General features: G+C 39.9%; 2 protein-coding genes across 2 annotated transcripts in view; both read right to left on the bottom strand.

Moving 5' to 3' along the window:
* The window catches only part of LOC145492390 (retinol dehydrogenase 8-like), a 23119-nt gene that overhangs the window by 434 nt on the left and 10185 nt on the right, over positions 1 to 12500 (bottom strand). Inside the window, exons 2-3 of the mRNA XM_081471838.1 lie at positions 3744 to 4017; positions 1 to 3017 (exon numbers count right to left, since the gene is read on the bottom strand). The exon at positions 1 to 3017 is cut by the window's left edge and continues 434 nt beyond it. Of these exons, the coding sequence (XP_081327964.1) occupies positions 2630 to 3017; positions 3744 to 4017 (662 nt within the window). The 3' untranslated portion in view covers positions 1 to 2629. The remainder of the gene's footprint in view (positions 3018 to 3743; positions 4018 to 12500) is intronic.
* LOC145492452 (52 kDa repressor of the inhibitor of the protein kinase-like) overlaps positions 4002 to 12500 on the bottom strand; it is a 10153-nt gene continuing 1654 nt past the window's right edge. The window contains exon 3 of the mRNA XM_081471902.1: positions 4002 to 12500. This exon is cut by the window's right edge and continues 1052 nt beyond it. The gene's annotated coding sequence lies outside the window, so the exon portion shown is untranslated.

Genomic DNA, 12500 nt, shown 5'->3' with positions numbered 1-12500 from the left:
ATTGACTGATTGATTGAATGATTGGCTGATTGATTGATTGATTTATTGAAAGATACCTACACTCCAGTAACAAATATCTCATCTCATCAGCTAACACAAAAAATGGCAAATGCTCTCCAATTAACCGATTGCGTACATTTTAAAGGGCTTGCTTTGCAGCAGGAAATAATACAATGAATGTATAGTACAATGAATCAGTTAATGTTTTGCTGATTTTGCCGACTTTCACAAATAGTGAGCTAAACCCTTAAGAAAAATTAATATTTCTTGTTTGTTTGTTTGTTTGTTTTTTTTTAAAGTTTGTTTTGGGATATATTTTTCAAGGCCTATTAATCTTTTTAGTTATAAGCTGAAGCAATAAGTTTCAATTACTCCCAAATTAGCAAATACATTTACATGTACAATACAGCAGCATTTCATTTACCATATCCTAACTACTAGTACAATAAAACTAAATAATTGGAAACCCCACAGGAGCACACTTTGTGATTCTCTGTAATAGCACCCTATTCTCTAAAATACCTCATATTTTCACCTGCTATCGATCGCTGACCGTTTGAGTTGAAAATCTTAGTAGTGCCTTTCATTTTTTTCATGATAATTCAGTTTCGTCCTAATTACAAGTACAACTTGTAAACCACACATGTACGCACTGCGGACCTATTATTTTAAATATACCACGTTGTATCAGCCTTGCAGTAGTCTTTGACTTCTCATCGTTTTAAATATAAAATACCGCGTGGAAACATGGTGAATAACACTAACGATGCTAGAACGCACGTGTCTTACATGTTGAGTACCACCGTAAGGAAAACCACTCAACATTTGTTCGTTGTTCCCTGTGCGATGTATCCTCCACCTAATATAGAAGACACGAACGCTAACTAATTTGAGCATGCGTTTAGAGCAAATTGGTTTTGTTCTAAAGAGAATAGAACCACATTGAGAGTAAGGGATTACCTGAAACAAATACATAGCTTTGCGACGTTCAAACCGAACTTACACCAACATGCACCTTTCACATCCCACCCCCACCACTTCCGTGCCTCTAGACTAATTAATTAATTGAAATGAATTAAATTAATGAAATGAATTAATTAAAATGAATGAATGAATGCTTTATTTAACGTTATTAAAGAAACATTAAAGTTTACACTTAAGCGCCATAGCAAATTAGTGCCTTAGCGGCAGGCAACCCCCAAAACCATCCCAGTAGTGCACTCTGCACTAAAAAGCTGTAATGATGTTTAAATCCCTTAATGAGTTAGCTCCAGTGTAAGTACCTGCAGGACCTATTCAACGAACGAGGCATAGACTATGATATGCGTAATTCTTTCGGTAAATTAACGTTGCCCAGGCCGCGTACTAATTATTTGAAATGTAGTTTCAGTTACTGCGGTGCTTTATTTATTCATTACCTGAAAACATCAGAAAGATTAACTCAATTGCGAAATTCAAGACGTAAATCAATCGCGTGTTTGAATCGTCGGATTCTCACTCGGCAATCTTGTAAAACAGTATATGATAGTTTTTAATTAATGTAAAATTTGTATTTAGATTTTATACTATTGTACTTACTGAAGATTTCATTTGATTGACTGATTGATTGATTGAGAGGCTCAATAGCAAAGAGATGTTGCTAAATAATATAGTGTCTTTTTGAAAAGTCTCATTCGGAAAATCCTGGCCAAAAGTCCTTGAAACACTTGACAAAATGCCAACTGGTGACGCATTATTTTGAGGTGGGAAGTCATTATTTAATTTGCTGAACAACCCCGCCCCCCCCCCCAAAAAAAAAACAACAACAACAGCCAATGTTGGAATAGTGGGCCTACTTTGGATGAATCACCATAAACAAAGAAGAGGGGGTGGGGAGGGGGAGGTGGATAGAAAGACCATATGTTGGCAAAAGTGTAAAGTGTCCTAAGACTTTTGACCAGAATTGTAGTTGGTATGTATAGGCGATGTGTTCTTGTTATGTGTTTGTCGGTGAGCGCAGATTTATCTGCTACTGGATAAAGCACAATCCTCACTCAAAATCTTCGATTAAAAGCTGAAATTAAAGGTATTCCGCGGGTCCTAAAAACTGCAAAGGACAAGTTTCTCACTCCCCGAAACCAAAGATGGCGAATTGCAACCATCCATGTCTTCATCGCTTAAAAAAAATTGGTAGATACGACCCTACAACAAGACTGCATGCCAAATTTCACTAAAAATCGGCGAGGTACGGTGGCCGGCCAAAGTTTGAATCTTATAGACTATTATGACTTTTAAAAGCGCACAATTAACAATGTAGCTGACTTCTTCCATGCAGCGAGGCAAATACAAGGAGCAGTTAACAGATTGTTATTCAGTTTTGTCCAATGTACCATCGAAGATATAGTCTTTTCGAGTCCCGAGTTTGTACGATTTTGGTAAGGTCCAATTTAAACTTAGATTCAGTTCAGACTGAGTAGAGAAAGAACTCTGTATATTTGAGTTGTCGTGGTAATCGAACAGATCACCTTCAACAAGAGAATAATCACGAACGAAAAAGCGTGACTGATCCAAAGTTTAGGAAACTATTTTCAGCCTAGTAAGTCATTGGCGTTGTAGAGCCTATACAATAGCACATCTAAACACTGGTCAGTTACATCTTTGTTTCAGCGCTGTTAATATTATCCAAAGCTTCTCGCAGACGCTCCGTTTCAACGCACAAATATTGTTCAGCAGAGTCAAACATATTTGAGTCTCCATGTACATCAGTCCATTTCTCCCTGGCAGCATCCTTTGAAGACTTATTTAATTGATATCGAAGATGAGGTCTCTCTTCAACTATAGCGTCTCGTATGAGTTCAGTTACTCTTCCTAAATCAAGTTTTTTCACAGATCCCTTTCGTCTCATTTTCCCAGGGAAGGAATCTTGGTACTTTTTAGTGTCGTCATCAGCATTTTCCATTTTAGAGCGGATTGAAACTTGAAGAGTTTGGGCTGTCTTTTCTTCACCTTTGATCATACTTGTTTCGATAATGGAGCAACTAGGAAAAAGATGCATTAGCATGCACTCAGTAATAAATGGACGACAACAGACATTACAAACTTGTAACATTATATATCCCACAGTCTAATTGGTTGCAAACGAGACGCTTATGCGTCGTGATTGCGATAATTACTCCATATCCAACAAGGGCCAAAAATTGCTTTATTATTTGACTGGATGAGGTGAACAGTTCAGTTTTATCTAAACGAAATAATGCGTCAGGAAAAACCGGCAAAATTTTTGGCACCCTGTTCACTGCTGGAGTTAAACGAAACCACAAGTGAACAAACCTTACTATACGAGTTCTATAGAGTTCTTTAGGAGATTTGTTTCGATTTGAAAATCGATCAAAAACTATGAAATTTGTCTTAGTTCTTCCCTTGAAAAGACGCACCAAAGTGGTAAACCTTACTTGGCACCTTAGCTTTTTGCAGCCATTTTTTAGAGGAGACTTTTTGTTTCCCGCCAAGAGAAGCAAAACGACACTTCCTGAACTAAAGTTAATTTAACTAAGGTATGTAAGTTAAGAAATGAGATTCACTGGACCAATCAGAAAACCAGAGATTCCTTATCAGAGGTTGAAATCGTAACAAGTATATACTGGCAAACAAAAGGCAGCCCTAGATTTCCAGTTGAGTGAAATTTACTGTAAATGGCAAAGTAAGAAAACGAGAATTTTCCACTACTATACATGATTCAGTACACCAAACGCACGTTGACTTACTAGATATTAAATGCCAAGCATTCTGGGGCGATACATTCCATAAATCCTTCGACGGCAAATTTCGATGCACAGTAGATAGCGTGGAAAGGAATTCCCAATATCCCAGCCTGGTTACTTACAACAACGAGTCGACCATCTCGCTGCTTCTTCATTAAAGGAAGAATAGCCTTTATCAGCTTTATCACAACAAACGTATTCACATCAAATATTGTCCTCGCCTGATCAATAGTGTGAGTTTCTAGTTGGCCATTGAGTAGCACGTTTGATGTTATAACTGAAAGAAAAGAAATACACATTGAGCACAACAAGGTATGAGGCCGACAGCAAGATCGTTTTGCTACTTACAATGACTGTAACAGTTTTTTCCTCACATGGGAGGAAACTTTATAATAACAATTATCTCAGTGGTTAACTACACCTGTTTGAGATAAGAACAAAAGAAGATCAAGGCAGGCCTTATGCCAAACGTAATCACTCTTAAGCTATTTTTAAACATGGCACCCAGTTCTTCCGTGGATGTTACACGCGCCTTGCGTGGAATTTGTTTTTGTTTCGTACCGTTTCAAAGTGAAGGAAAACCTCAAATGCTGTGGGGATGTCTTTTGTAATATTTTACCATCAAAGAAGATAAAGACCTTCGGCCCTCGCAATGTTTTAATACATTTCGAAACTTTACAAGGAGTTTAAATGAGAGACCGATGTCCCCTGAAAAAAAGACAATAAAAATCTGAATGAACGGCAGAGAAATGACCAGCCAAACGGGCGCAAGGGTTGTATAAAAATTAGAAATTAAAATATCTGAAATCAGTCTAATTTAATTTCTGTTTTCAGGCTTGATTTCCGCTGATCTCTCGAGTACGCGAGTCGCGTCTACAAGTGCGCGCGGGATCCTTTCTTGAACAGTGGCTAGCGATCGAACCTATTCCGTCTTTTGCCGTCTGTCTTCAGCTGTCTGTACAGTAGGAAAATTCGATTGAAAAAGACGACTTCATATTCAACCTACGAATCTCGTAAGAATTTAGATTCATTTAGTTTGTCTATAACTGTAAGAGATATCCTAAACAGAACATGTAACAGGGCGTCGACTTTTGAAAAAGAAATTTTAAAAATTGACCGTCGTACCTCACGTTCTCTCAAATACGCACAATTTGGCCACAAAACAAAGGGAAAGAAATGAACAAAAAAAATGAACAGCCAAACGAACAAAAAGCAAACGAAAACCCAGCCAAACAAAAAGACCGCTGAGAGTGCAGAAAACATCTGTTCTAGGAAACGTCTTTTGAGTGTTTTGAAAATCAAAACATATTAAATGCCTTTTCACCACATTTCCCGCCATTTCGTCTCGGGTAGTTGCAAGAAAGTAGGGAGCTTAAGGTGGCTCGTACCAGTTTTCAGGTTTTTGACGGCTCGTAACTTTGTAAGAATAAAACAAAAAGGCAGACCAAGGCCACTGTAATATTTTTGTAGGTCTGGATTATACAATTTATACTTGAACTAAAACAGCTGCTATTTTGTCGTCAGCAGTTACCATGGCAACATTCCAAAAGGACTTTCCAGACCTGATTTTTCGCTTATGTCACTAACAACTAAAAAATTAACCCGGTGACCACAAGTTTTTTTTAATCAATAACTTTTGGCATCTGAAAATGAAAATGCACAACAATTTTAAAACAATTTTACGGAGCCGATCTCATGTAAACTTGGAAAAACGACGATTTGAACAAAGTGTAAATTTCCTTGCGTAGAATTTTTTTATTTTTTTTTCTGAGGCTTTCTCTCAATAATAATATCATATTAAAACAATAAAAAGAGGGGGTCACTGGGCTTGCTTTCATGTAAAAGCCTTCGCGAGTTCAGTTATTCCCACGCGCGTAGACACGTATTCAAAAATTCACACTTTATAAGATAAGCAGTTGCTTATGAGCTGTTTTGACTACCGCTGACTGCTTCGTGTGCCCGCGCGGGCGAGCGGGCTCCGAACAGGCGTTTTGTTTTGTTTGCTGTCGTTTTCTGCTAAAACATCATTTACAGTTGTAGTTGTCGTTAAAGACAACCTTCTGGGGTTACTTTGTAGGATTTTTACACAAATTCTGGGTTGATTTGCTATGTTTTACGAGTCCTTTATATGCTCTCGGTGGCTGCACGATCGATCGAGTTTCCTTTGATATTTGGGAAACATTGGATTCCCGAAACAATTTTTCTTAAATACACAGAATTGACTCAAGTTGTTCTAGCAGGTAAAGCCTCCTTTATATGCGAATTTCGTCTCCAACAGTACAGAAGTCACCTTGCGCGAAAAAAGCCGCGCGCCGCCATATTTGTTTTGCTCTTTCGGGTTTTAAATCTCGCGCCTCTATCGTGCGTGTTTCTCACGCGTGACGCACGATGGTGATCCACTCCCTGCGCGAGAAAACTGGTACCAGCCACCTTAAGATACAGACGTTTTCGCGGCGACGTGACAACCCGGGAACTGGGACTGTGCGCCCCATTGCCAGACTCATAGATTGCAATCTTTCTTTAATCTATACGTGACGAAAAGAAAATTTAATGTTCTAATATCTTTCTAGAGGGAAAGAGACATGATGCTGGAATGCTAGCAGAATCTGGACTCTTACAAGACTTGGAGCATTTTCCATTTTCCACCGGGGGTCAACCTATGTGTACATAATTATAGAGATCCTGCGTATCCTCTTCGAGTGCACCTCCAAGGACCATTCCAAGAAGCAGCTCTCACTCCCCAGATGAACATGTTCAATGATTCTATAAGCCTTGTTCCAGTGTCATTCGAATGCCTCTTTGGCGATATTTTAAACTATTTCAAATTCCTTGATTTTAAAAAGAATTTCAAAATTTGCTTAAGTAGCGTTGGTAAAACATATGTTGTATGTGCACTCCTAAGAAATGCTCTTACATGTCTCTATGGTAATCAGACTTCAGATTTTTTGACTTGACCCTCCAAGCCTCTGGGATTACTTCAGATGAATTTCGAAAATAGCCAGGAAATGAAAAAAAGGAAAAGAAAATATAAGATGTAAATACTATAGTATCAATAGTGAAACTAACTGATAATGGAAAAAACTGTTGACTGCCACAGTGGGGTTCAAATGCAAAAATCCTTTCCAGTTAGAGATTGTGTTTGCCCACTGAATCTTGATTAGAAAAACCATAAAATATAATATATAGACTTCGCCAAGCCACTGTCTATGAATTCTTACGTCATTTTAACTCAAGACTTTTTAACAACAGCTTGCACAGAAATGGAATAAAAAAACACAATAATGAATATTTTCAACGGTACTAATAAGTGCCAAGACTTTGAGCAACTGTTGGTGATTTTCCTTGGGAGCCAACCTCTCAATAAGGCTTAGAAGAGCCTGTGATTGCTGTTGCTGTTGGTTCAACATGGACTGCATAAATTGCAGCTGTTAGGTTTGATTTCTTTGCTACTTCAGCTGATCCTCGATCTTCTTGCTGTTGCTGAATCATCCTTAACATTTCCTCCTGCCTTGTTGTCTGCTGAGAACCTCTCATCTCCTCTTGTTTTCTCATTTCGATCTCTTCCCTCCGCAATGCCATCTCTTATTCTGCTTTTTTTTCCCCAAGAACCCAATAGCAACAACGGCACTTTTTCTCCTTTTCTTTGCTGAATTTACGAGGGTTGTCCAATGTACCCGCATAGAGTCGAGTCATCTAAGAATGGTATCGACTCCACTTTCCGTAAGTCTATTCCTAGAGACAGTGTCGGTAAAATACAGCAAGTTTCTATAAAGAAGGGTACGGTAATAGGCGACTCGACTCGAGTCGTCACGTCTTGTCTCGCTAAAAGTCGACTCGACTTATTGGAAGTCCAAAGGCGAGAGACTTAGTGTAAAATACAATACGGTTATGAGGCAGGATAGTAAAAGTCGGTGACTCGACTCGAGTCATTAACTTTTAAAAGTCGACTGGACTTATCGGATGTCTAGTGGCGAGAAACGTAGCGTTAAGTCTAGTGGCGAGAGTTATGTATATCGACTCGACTTATCGGAAGTCTAGTGGCGAGAGACTTAAAATACAGTTCAGTTGCGGGGGAGGGTAGTGAAAGTCGCTGACTCGAGTCGAGTCGAGTCGACTCGTCACGACTCGTCTCGCTAAAAGTCGACTGGACCTATCATGACTGAAAGTCTAGTGGCGAGGGACTTAGTGTATAGTACAGTAATGAGAGAGGCGGCAACTCGAGGCGAGTCGTCTCGCTAAAAGTCGACTCGACTTATCGCAAGTCTAGTGGCAAAGGGACTTAGCGTAAAATACCGTACGGTAATGAGGGAGGACAGTAAAAGTCGGTGACTCGACTCGAGCCGAGTCGAGTCGTCACGACACGTCTCGCTGGATGTCGGCTCGACTTATTGGAAGTCTAGTGGCGTGAGTTTTTCAGGGTCGAAAACAGAACTTCAAATTTCGCGCTGTGAATGGGTAAGATCTGCTCGCACTAGTTGTACGCGTAAGCTTTTGAATAAAGTTTATGCAAGAAAACTCTCTACTCTGGCATCGAGTTAATTTGTGATCATAGGCGTGCGGGCACCTTCGGACTTGGGGGGGAGGTGGGTGGGGAGGGGCGGTGAACTTCTTGCCCGAAAAAATTACGCAATGCCCGAAAGCGTGAATGTTGAAATCGCAATGCTAACGCACTCAAACTGCGTGAAAAACAAAAACGTTCACAAAGATAGTTATATTGAAAGCTTGCACACTCAATGACCTCTATCAGCAGTCTCAATCTAGTAAAATCTAAAACTTATTAAAAGAAAAAGTTCCTCCTTTCATGGCGTTGCGTTTGTTCAGCGATCGGCTGATCAGCAACAGAGACATTTGTGCTTTTAGATGCACCGTTTGGACGACCGTTACTATCCTACATTCGAGACGAACGCCTCGACAGACTCAAGACCTTCAAAGAACAACATGAGGCATTGCCAGACGTTCTTCGAGATAGTCTTGTTTTGGCCACAGCAGACTTGCAGCGTACATTGCAAGCCTTCCATGAATTCAGAAGCCACGTAAATAAGATGGAGAAACGCCTCCAAAGAAAAATTCAAGAAAGAAATTAACACACCCCATTGTTAAGACATTCCAAGCGGCTCTTTTCAGAGCTTCCACAAAAACAAAAGTCTTGGTCTTCGTTCATTTTGATTCGTGTCCTAGTTTTGTTGATGGAAAACTGGGAAAGGAAATAATATCGTTATCGTGGATTTCCACGATATGCATTAAACCGACTTGTAGCTAACGGAAAACCCCAGGTCCCTCATATCATCACAGTCTAAGTCCTTTTTTGCAAGGCAAATATCGGAGAAAGTAGCTCACAAGCCTTGATTTTAATTTTTGAAATGAGTTTATTCTGAATAAACTGCTAAGATACATGATAAAAAGTGCAAGGCACGTGGGGTTGACCCCTCTCATAAAGCTATGTATCAATATAAATATCTAGGAGATTACAAGAAATGTTCAAAAATGTTCATTGTCCATCATGATGTTACGAGAAATAATCAAGATTTCCACTGAATGCATTAAGCTGTTGCGATCATAATTTAACTGGGAAAACATAATATTGGACTATTACGATCACAATTTATCTGGGATAACATAATATTTAACTAGGAAAACGCTATAAATACACTATATTATACAATAAACAAAATCCGGAGTTGTTTCCTATAACATATCTCCCAAGGGGGTCCCTGAGGAGACCAATCAAAGGCCCCAACAATGGAGCCTATGAACAGGCAACGACCGAAGCAGTTCGCGAACGGATTTTGAATATGTTAAACTATAAGAAAACATGATAAGAGGAGTCACAAACAAAGCAAAGTGAAGATTCCCAGGCGGACGCAAAATTCGAATTGGACAAACAAAAACGATCTAAGGAAATTCGTTTACGAATATCAGTTTTAATAAAACCAATAACAGCTCGGGAATCTTCGTTTCCATTATGAAAGGTAGGTTTATTTCGAAATTTCCAAATTCCGTAGAGAACTGTTTTGGTTACGAATCTGGCCAAGAAGGCATTTCTAGCATCCACGAGTAGCCATTGAAAAAAGAAAACAAAAGGCTGGTTTCCATATGATCGCAGCCGATCGCGGATCGCGGATCGCAGATCGCAAAAAGTTCTGCGATCGTCTGCGATCGTCTGCGATCATATGGAAACACACTTCTGCGATCGTCTGCGATCGTCTGCGATCGTCTGCGATCAATTGCGATCGTGCGATCATATGGAAACCAAAGTTCTGCGATCTGCGGTCGAAACGTATCCCATAATATTTTGAATTCTGACCCATGATTCAACGCTTCTTTGCAACAAAGCAACCGCTTGTTTGTTGTAAACATGGCTGGCGTTGAACAAGGTAACGTTAGTAACGAGAAATTTATGGAGGAAGTTGCGCGATATCATTGGGTTTACCACCGTAACAGTAAAGATTTCAAAGACAAAAACGAAGAGGCTAACTGCTGGGAAAAAATCGGGGAGAAATTTAATTTATCGGCGGCTGAGGCGGAGGTCAAATTCCGCAACATAAGAACTGCGTATGGTCGTTATCTGAAGCGATTGAAAACGCTACCTTCTCGATCGGGGCGAGATGCAGTGCCAAGAGAATTTCAAAATAGGTTGACTAAAAGAAGAAATAAATTTGTTTGCAGCAAAATTTCCTCCTCGCCGTCCGCCATATTGTTTGCTGCGATTTCCCGCCAGCACAACACGCGTGTAATTTTGACAGTTCCGCTGTCCGAAATGTATGCAACAGTCGGCTCTGCGATCGCCTGCGATCGTCTGCGATCGTCTGCGATCATATGGAAACCAGCCTTTAGGAAGGAAAGTCGCACCAAGAAGACAAGACAAAATAGGCGAGAAGTGTGACCAAACAGCCTTCACGCGAGAACAATTAAGGAAACAGTGATCGATTGTTTCTTTTCGAGAGCACGACGCGCAGCGGTCAGAGTTAATGTAACCCCAATTTTTCGTGGAGTCACGAACTTTAGCCGCACGCAGAATAATTAGCCACAAGAGAACATTCTTGAAATTCTCACAAAAGCCGTCACGAACAAGAGACCAATGCCGATCCAAATTAAAACCAATAATTAAAAAAGAAACCCAATAACGGTGAATAACAAGCGAGGACGATTTTTCCTTGAGGATAGAATAGCAATTTTTAGAAGTAAAAACAAAATCACGCCAGTCTTGGCAGGATAGAATCTTGCGAAGACTGGTCAAAACAGAAAGACAATTCGCACATAAAAGCGTTAGAGATTGCGCGCTCGGAGAGGAGTTATCTCGAAGGAAACTCCACTCCGATCGAAAAGAAGATAGCTTGGCACCAAAAAAAATACTTAGTGAGGTAAAAAGACTTTGAATCGGCATTGAAACAATTACATATAATAGATGCCTACTTTAAAGCATCCGCTTTTATCTTAAAATTAATTATACCCAGCCCACCCCCCACCCCCCGTCAGAAAAGACTGATAACACGACTGCCGAAGTAGTTTCAATTCGGCATCCCCAAAGGAAAGGCCAGACTAAATTAATAACTTCAGTAGCAACCCATTTAGGAAAAGAAAGAATAGAAGCAAGATATAAGAGTTTACTAATACCTGATGCATTTACAATCAAAGATTTACCTACGAGAGATAAGAACGGGATTTCCATAAATTACGATGATTTTCTAACTTTTTAAGTTTAGGTTGCCAATTGTCAGATTCTGCAGCTTGTCCGAAGACAACTCCTAAGATTTTCATTTTTGAGACCAACGTGAGGCCAAATGGTTGATCAGTGCGTGAACGCCACGCACCCAGACACATGGCCTCCGTTTTAGAGACATTAAGTTTGGCCCCAGATCCCCGCTCACAAATTCTGATTACAATAAAAGAGCTTCAAGAGAATGAACACTTTTAACTAGACTAGTCGTGTCATCAGCATAAACCCCTACTTTACATTGAGGCCTTTTAGCACCAGGCAGGAGAAAGCCTTCGATTCCAGAGCACGAACGAATTTTACACGCGAGAGTTTCAACGCAAAGAATATATAACATCGGGGAGAGGGAATCTCCCTGGCAGACTCCACGAGACAAAGGGATCGGCTCTGTAAGACGTTCATCAACGATCACGCGCATATTAGCGCCATTATAAAAAGCATCGATCCAGTGACAAAAAGAGGCACCAAATCCAAAACGAGTTAAAAGATTCTGTAGAGAAGTACGATTAACACGATCGAAGGCCTTCTCCTGATCAAGACTTACTAAAATGCCAGTTTCACCAGTCCGATCAATGTAATCTAGAATATCTGAGAGTATGAAGGTTCGACGAAATTTTCCGCCCAGAAACAGAACATGTTTGGTCAGGATCGACAATGAATTCCAAGACTTTAGAGTGTCGAACAGAAATAGCTTTGGAACAAATTTTGTAATCAACATTGACAAGGGAAAACGGTCTCCAATTTTTAAGAGTTTTCCGATCTCCCTTTTTAAAGATCACGTGAGTATTACTTGTCATACATCTCGCCAGCCTCAAAACAAGCATTATAAACACAAACTAAGTGAGGTGATAAGACATCCCAAAACTTACGATAAAATTCAACGGTTAAACCGTCGGGCCCGGGAGATTTGTTTGTGTTCATATTCTTGACGGCAAAAGAAATTTCATCAATCGTCATTGCACCTTCGCACAATGACGACCGATGAGATGAAAGCTGGCAAGAAAGTGAAGACAAAAGATCGTCTTGGAAATTCAAATCAATCGGCT

This window comes from Orbicella franksi, chromosome 7 (assembly GCF_964199315.1).
Source record: "Orbicella franksi chromosome 7, jaOrbFran1.1, whole genome shotgun sequence".
In the NCBI taxonomy this organism is placed as follows: domain Eukaryota; kingdom Metazoa; phylum Cnidaria; class Anthozoa; order Scleractinia; family Merulinidae; genus Orbicella; species Orbicella franksi.
This window is presented reverse-complemented; position numbering and strand designations above follow the sequence as displayed.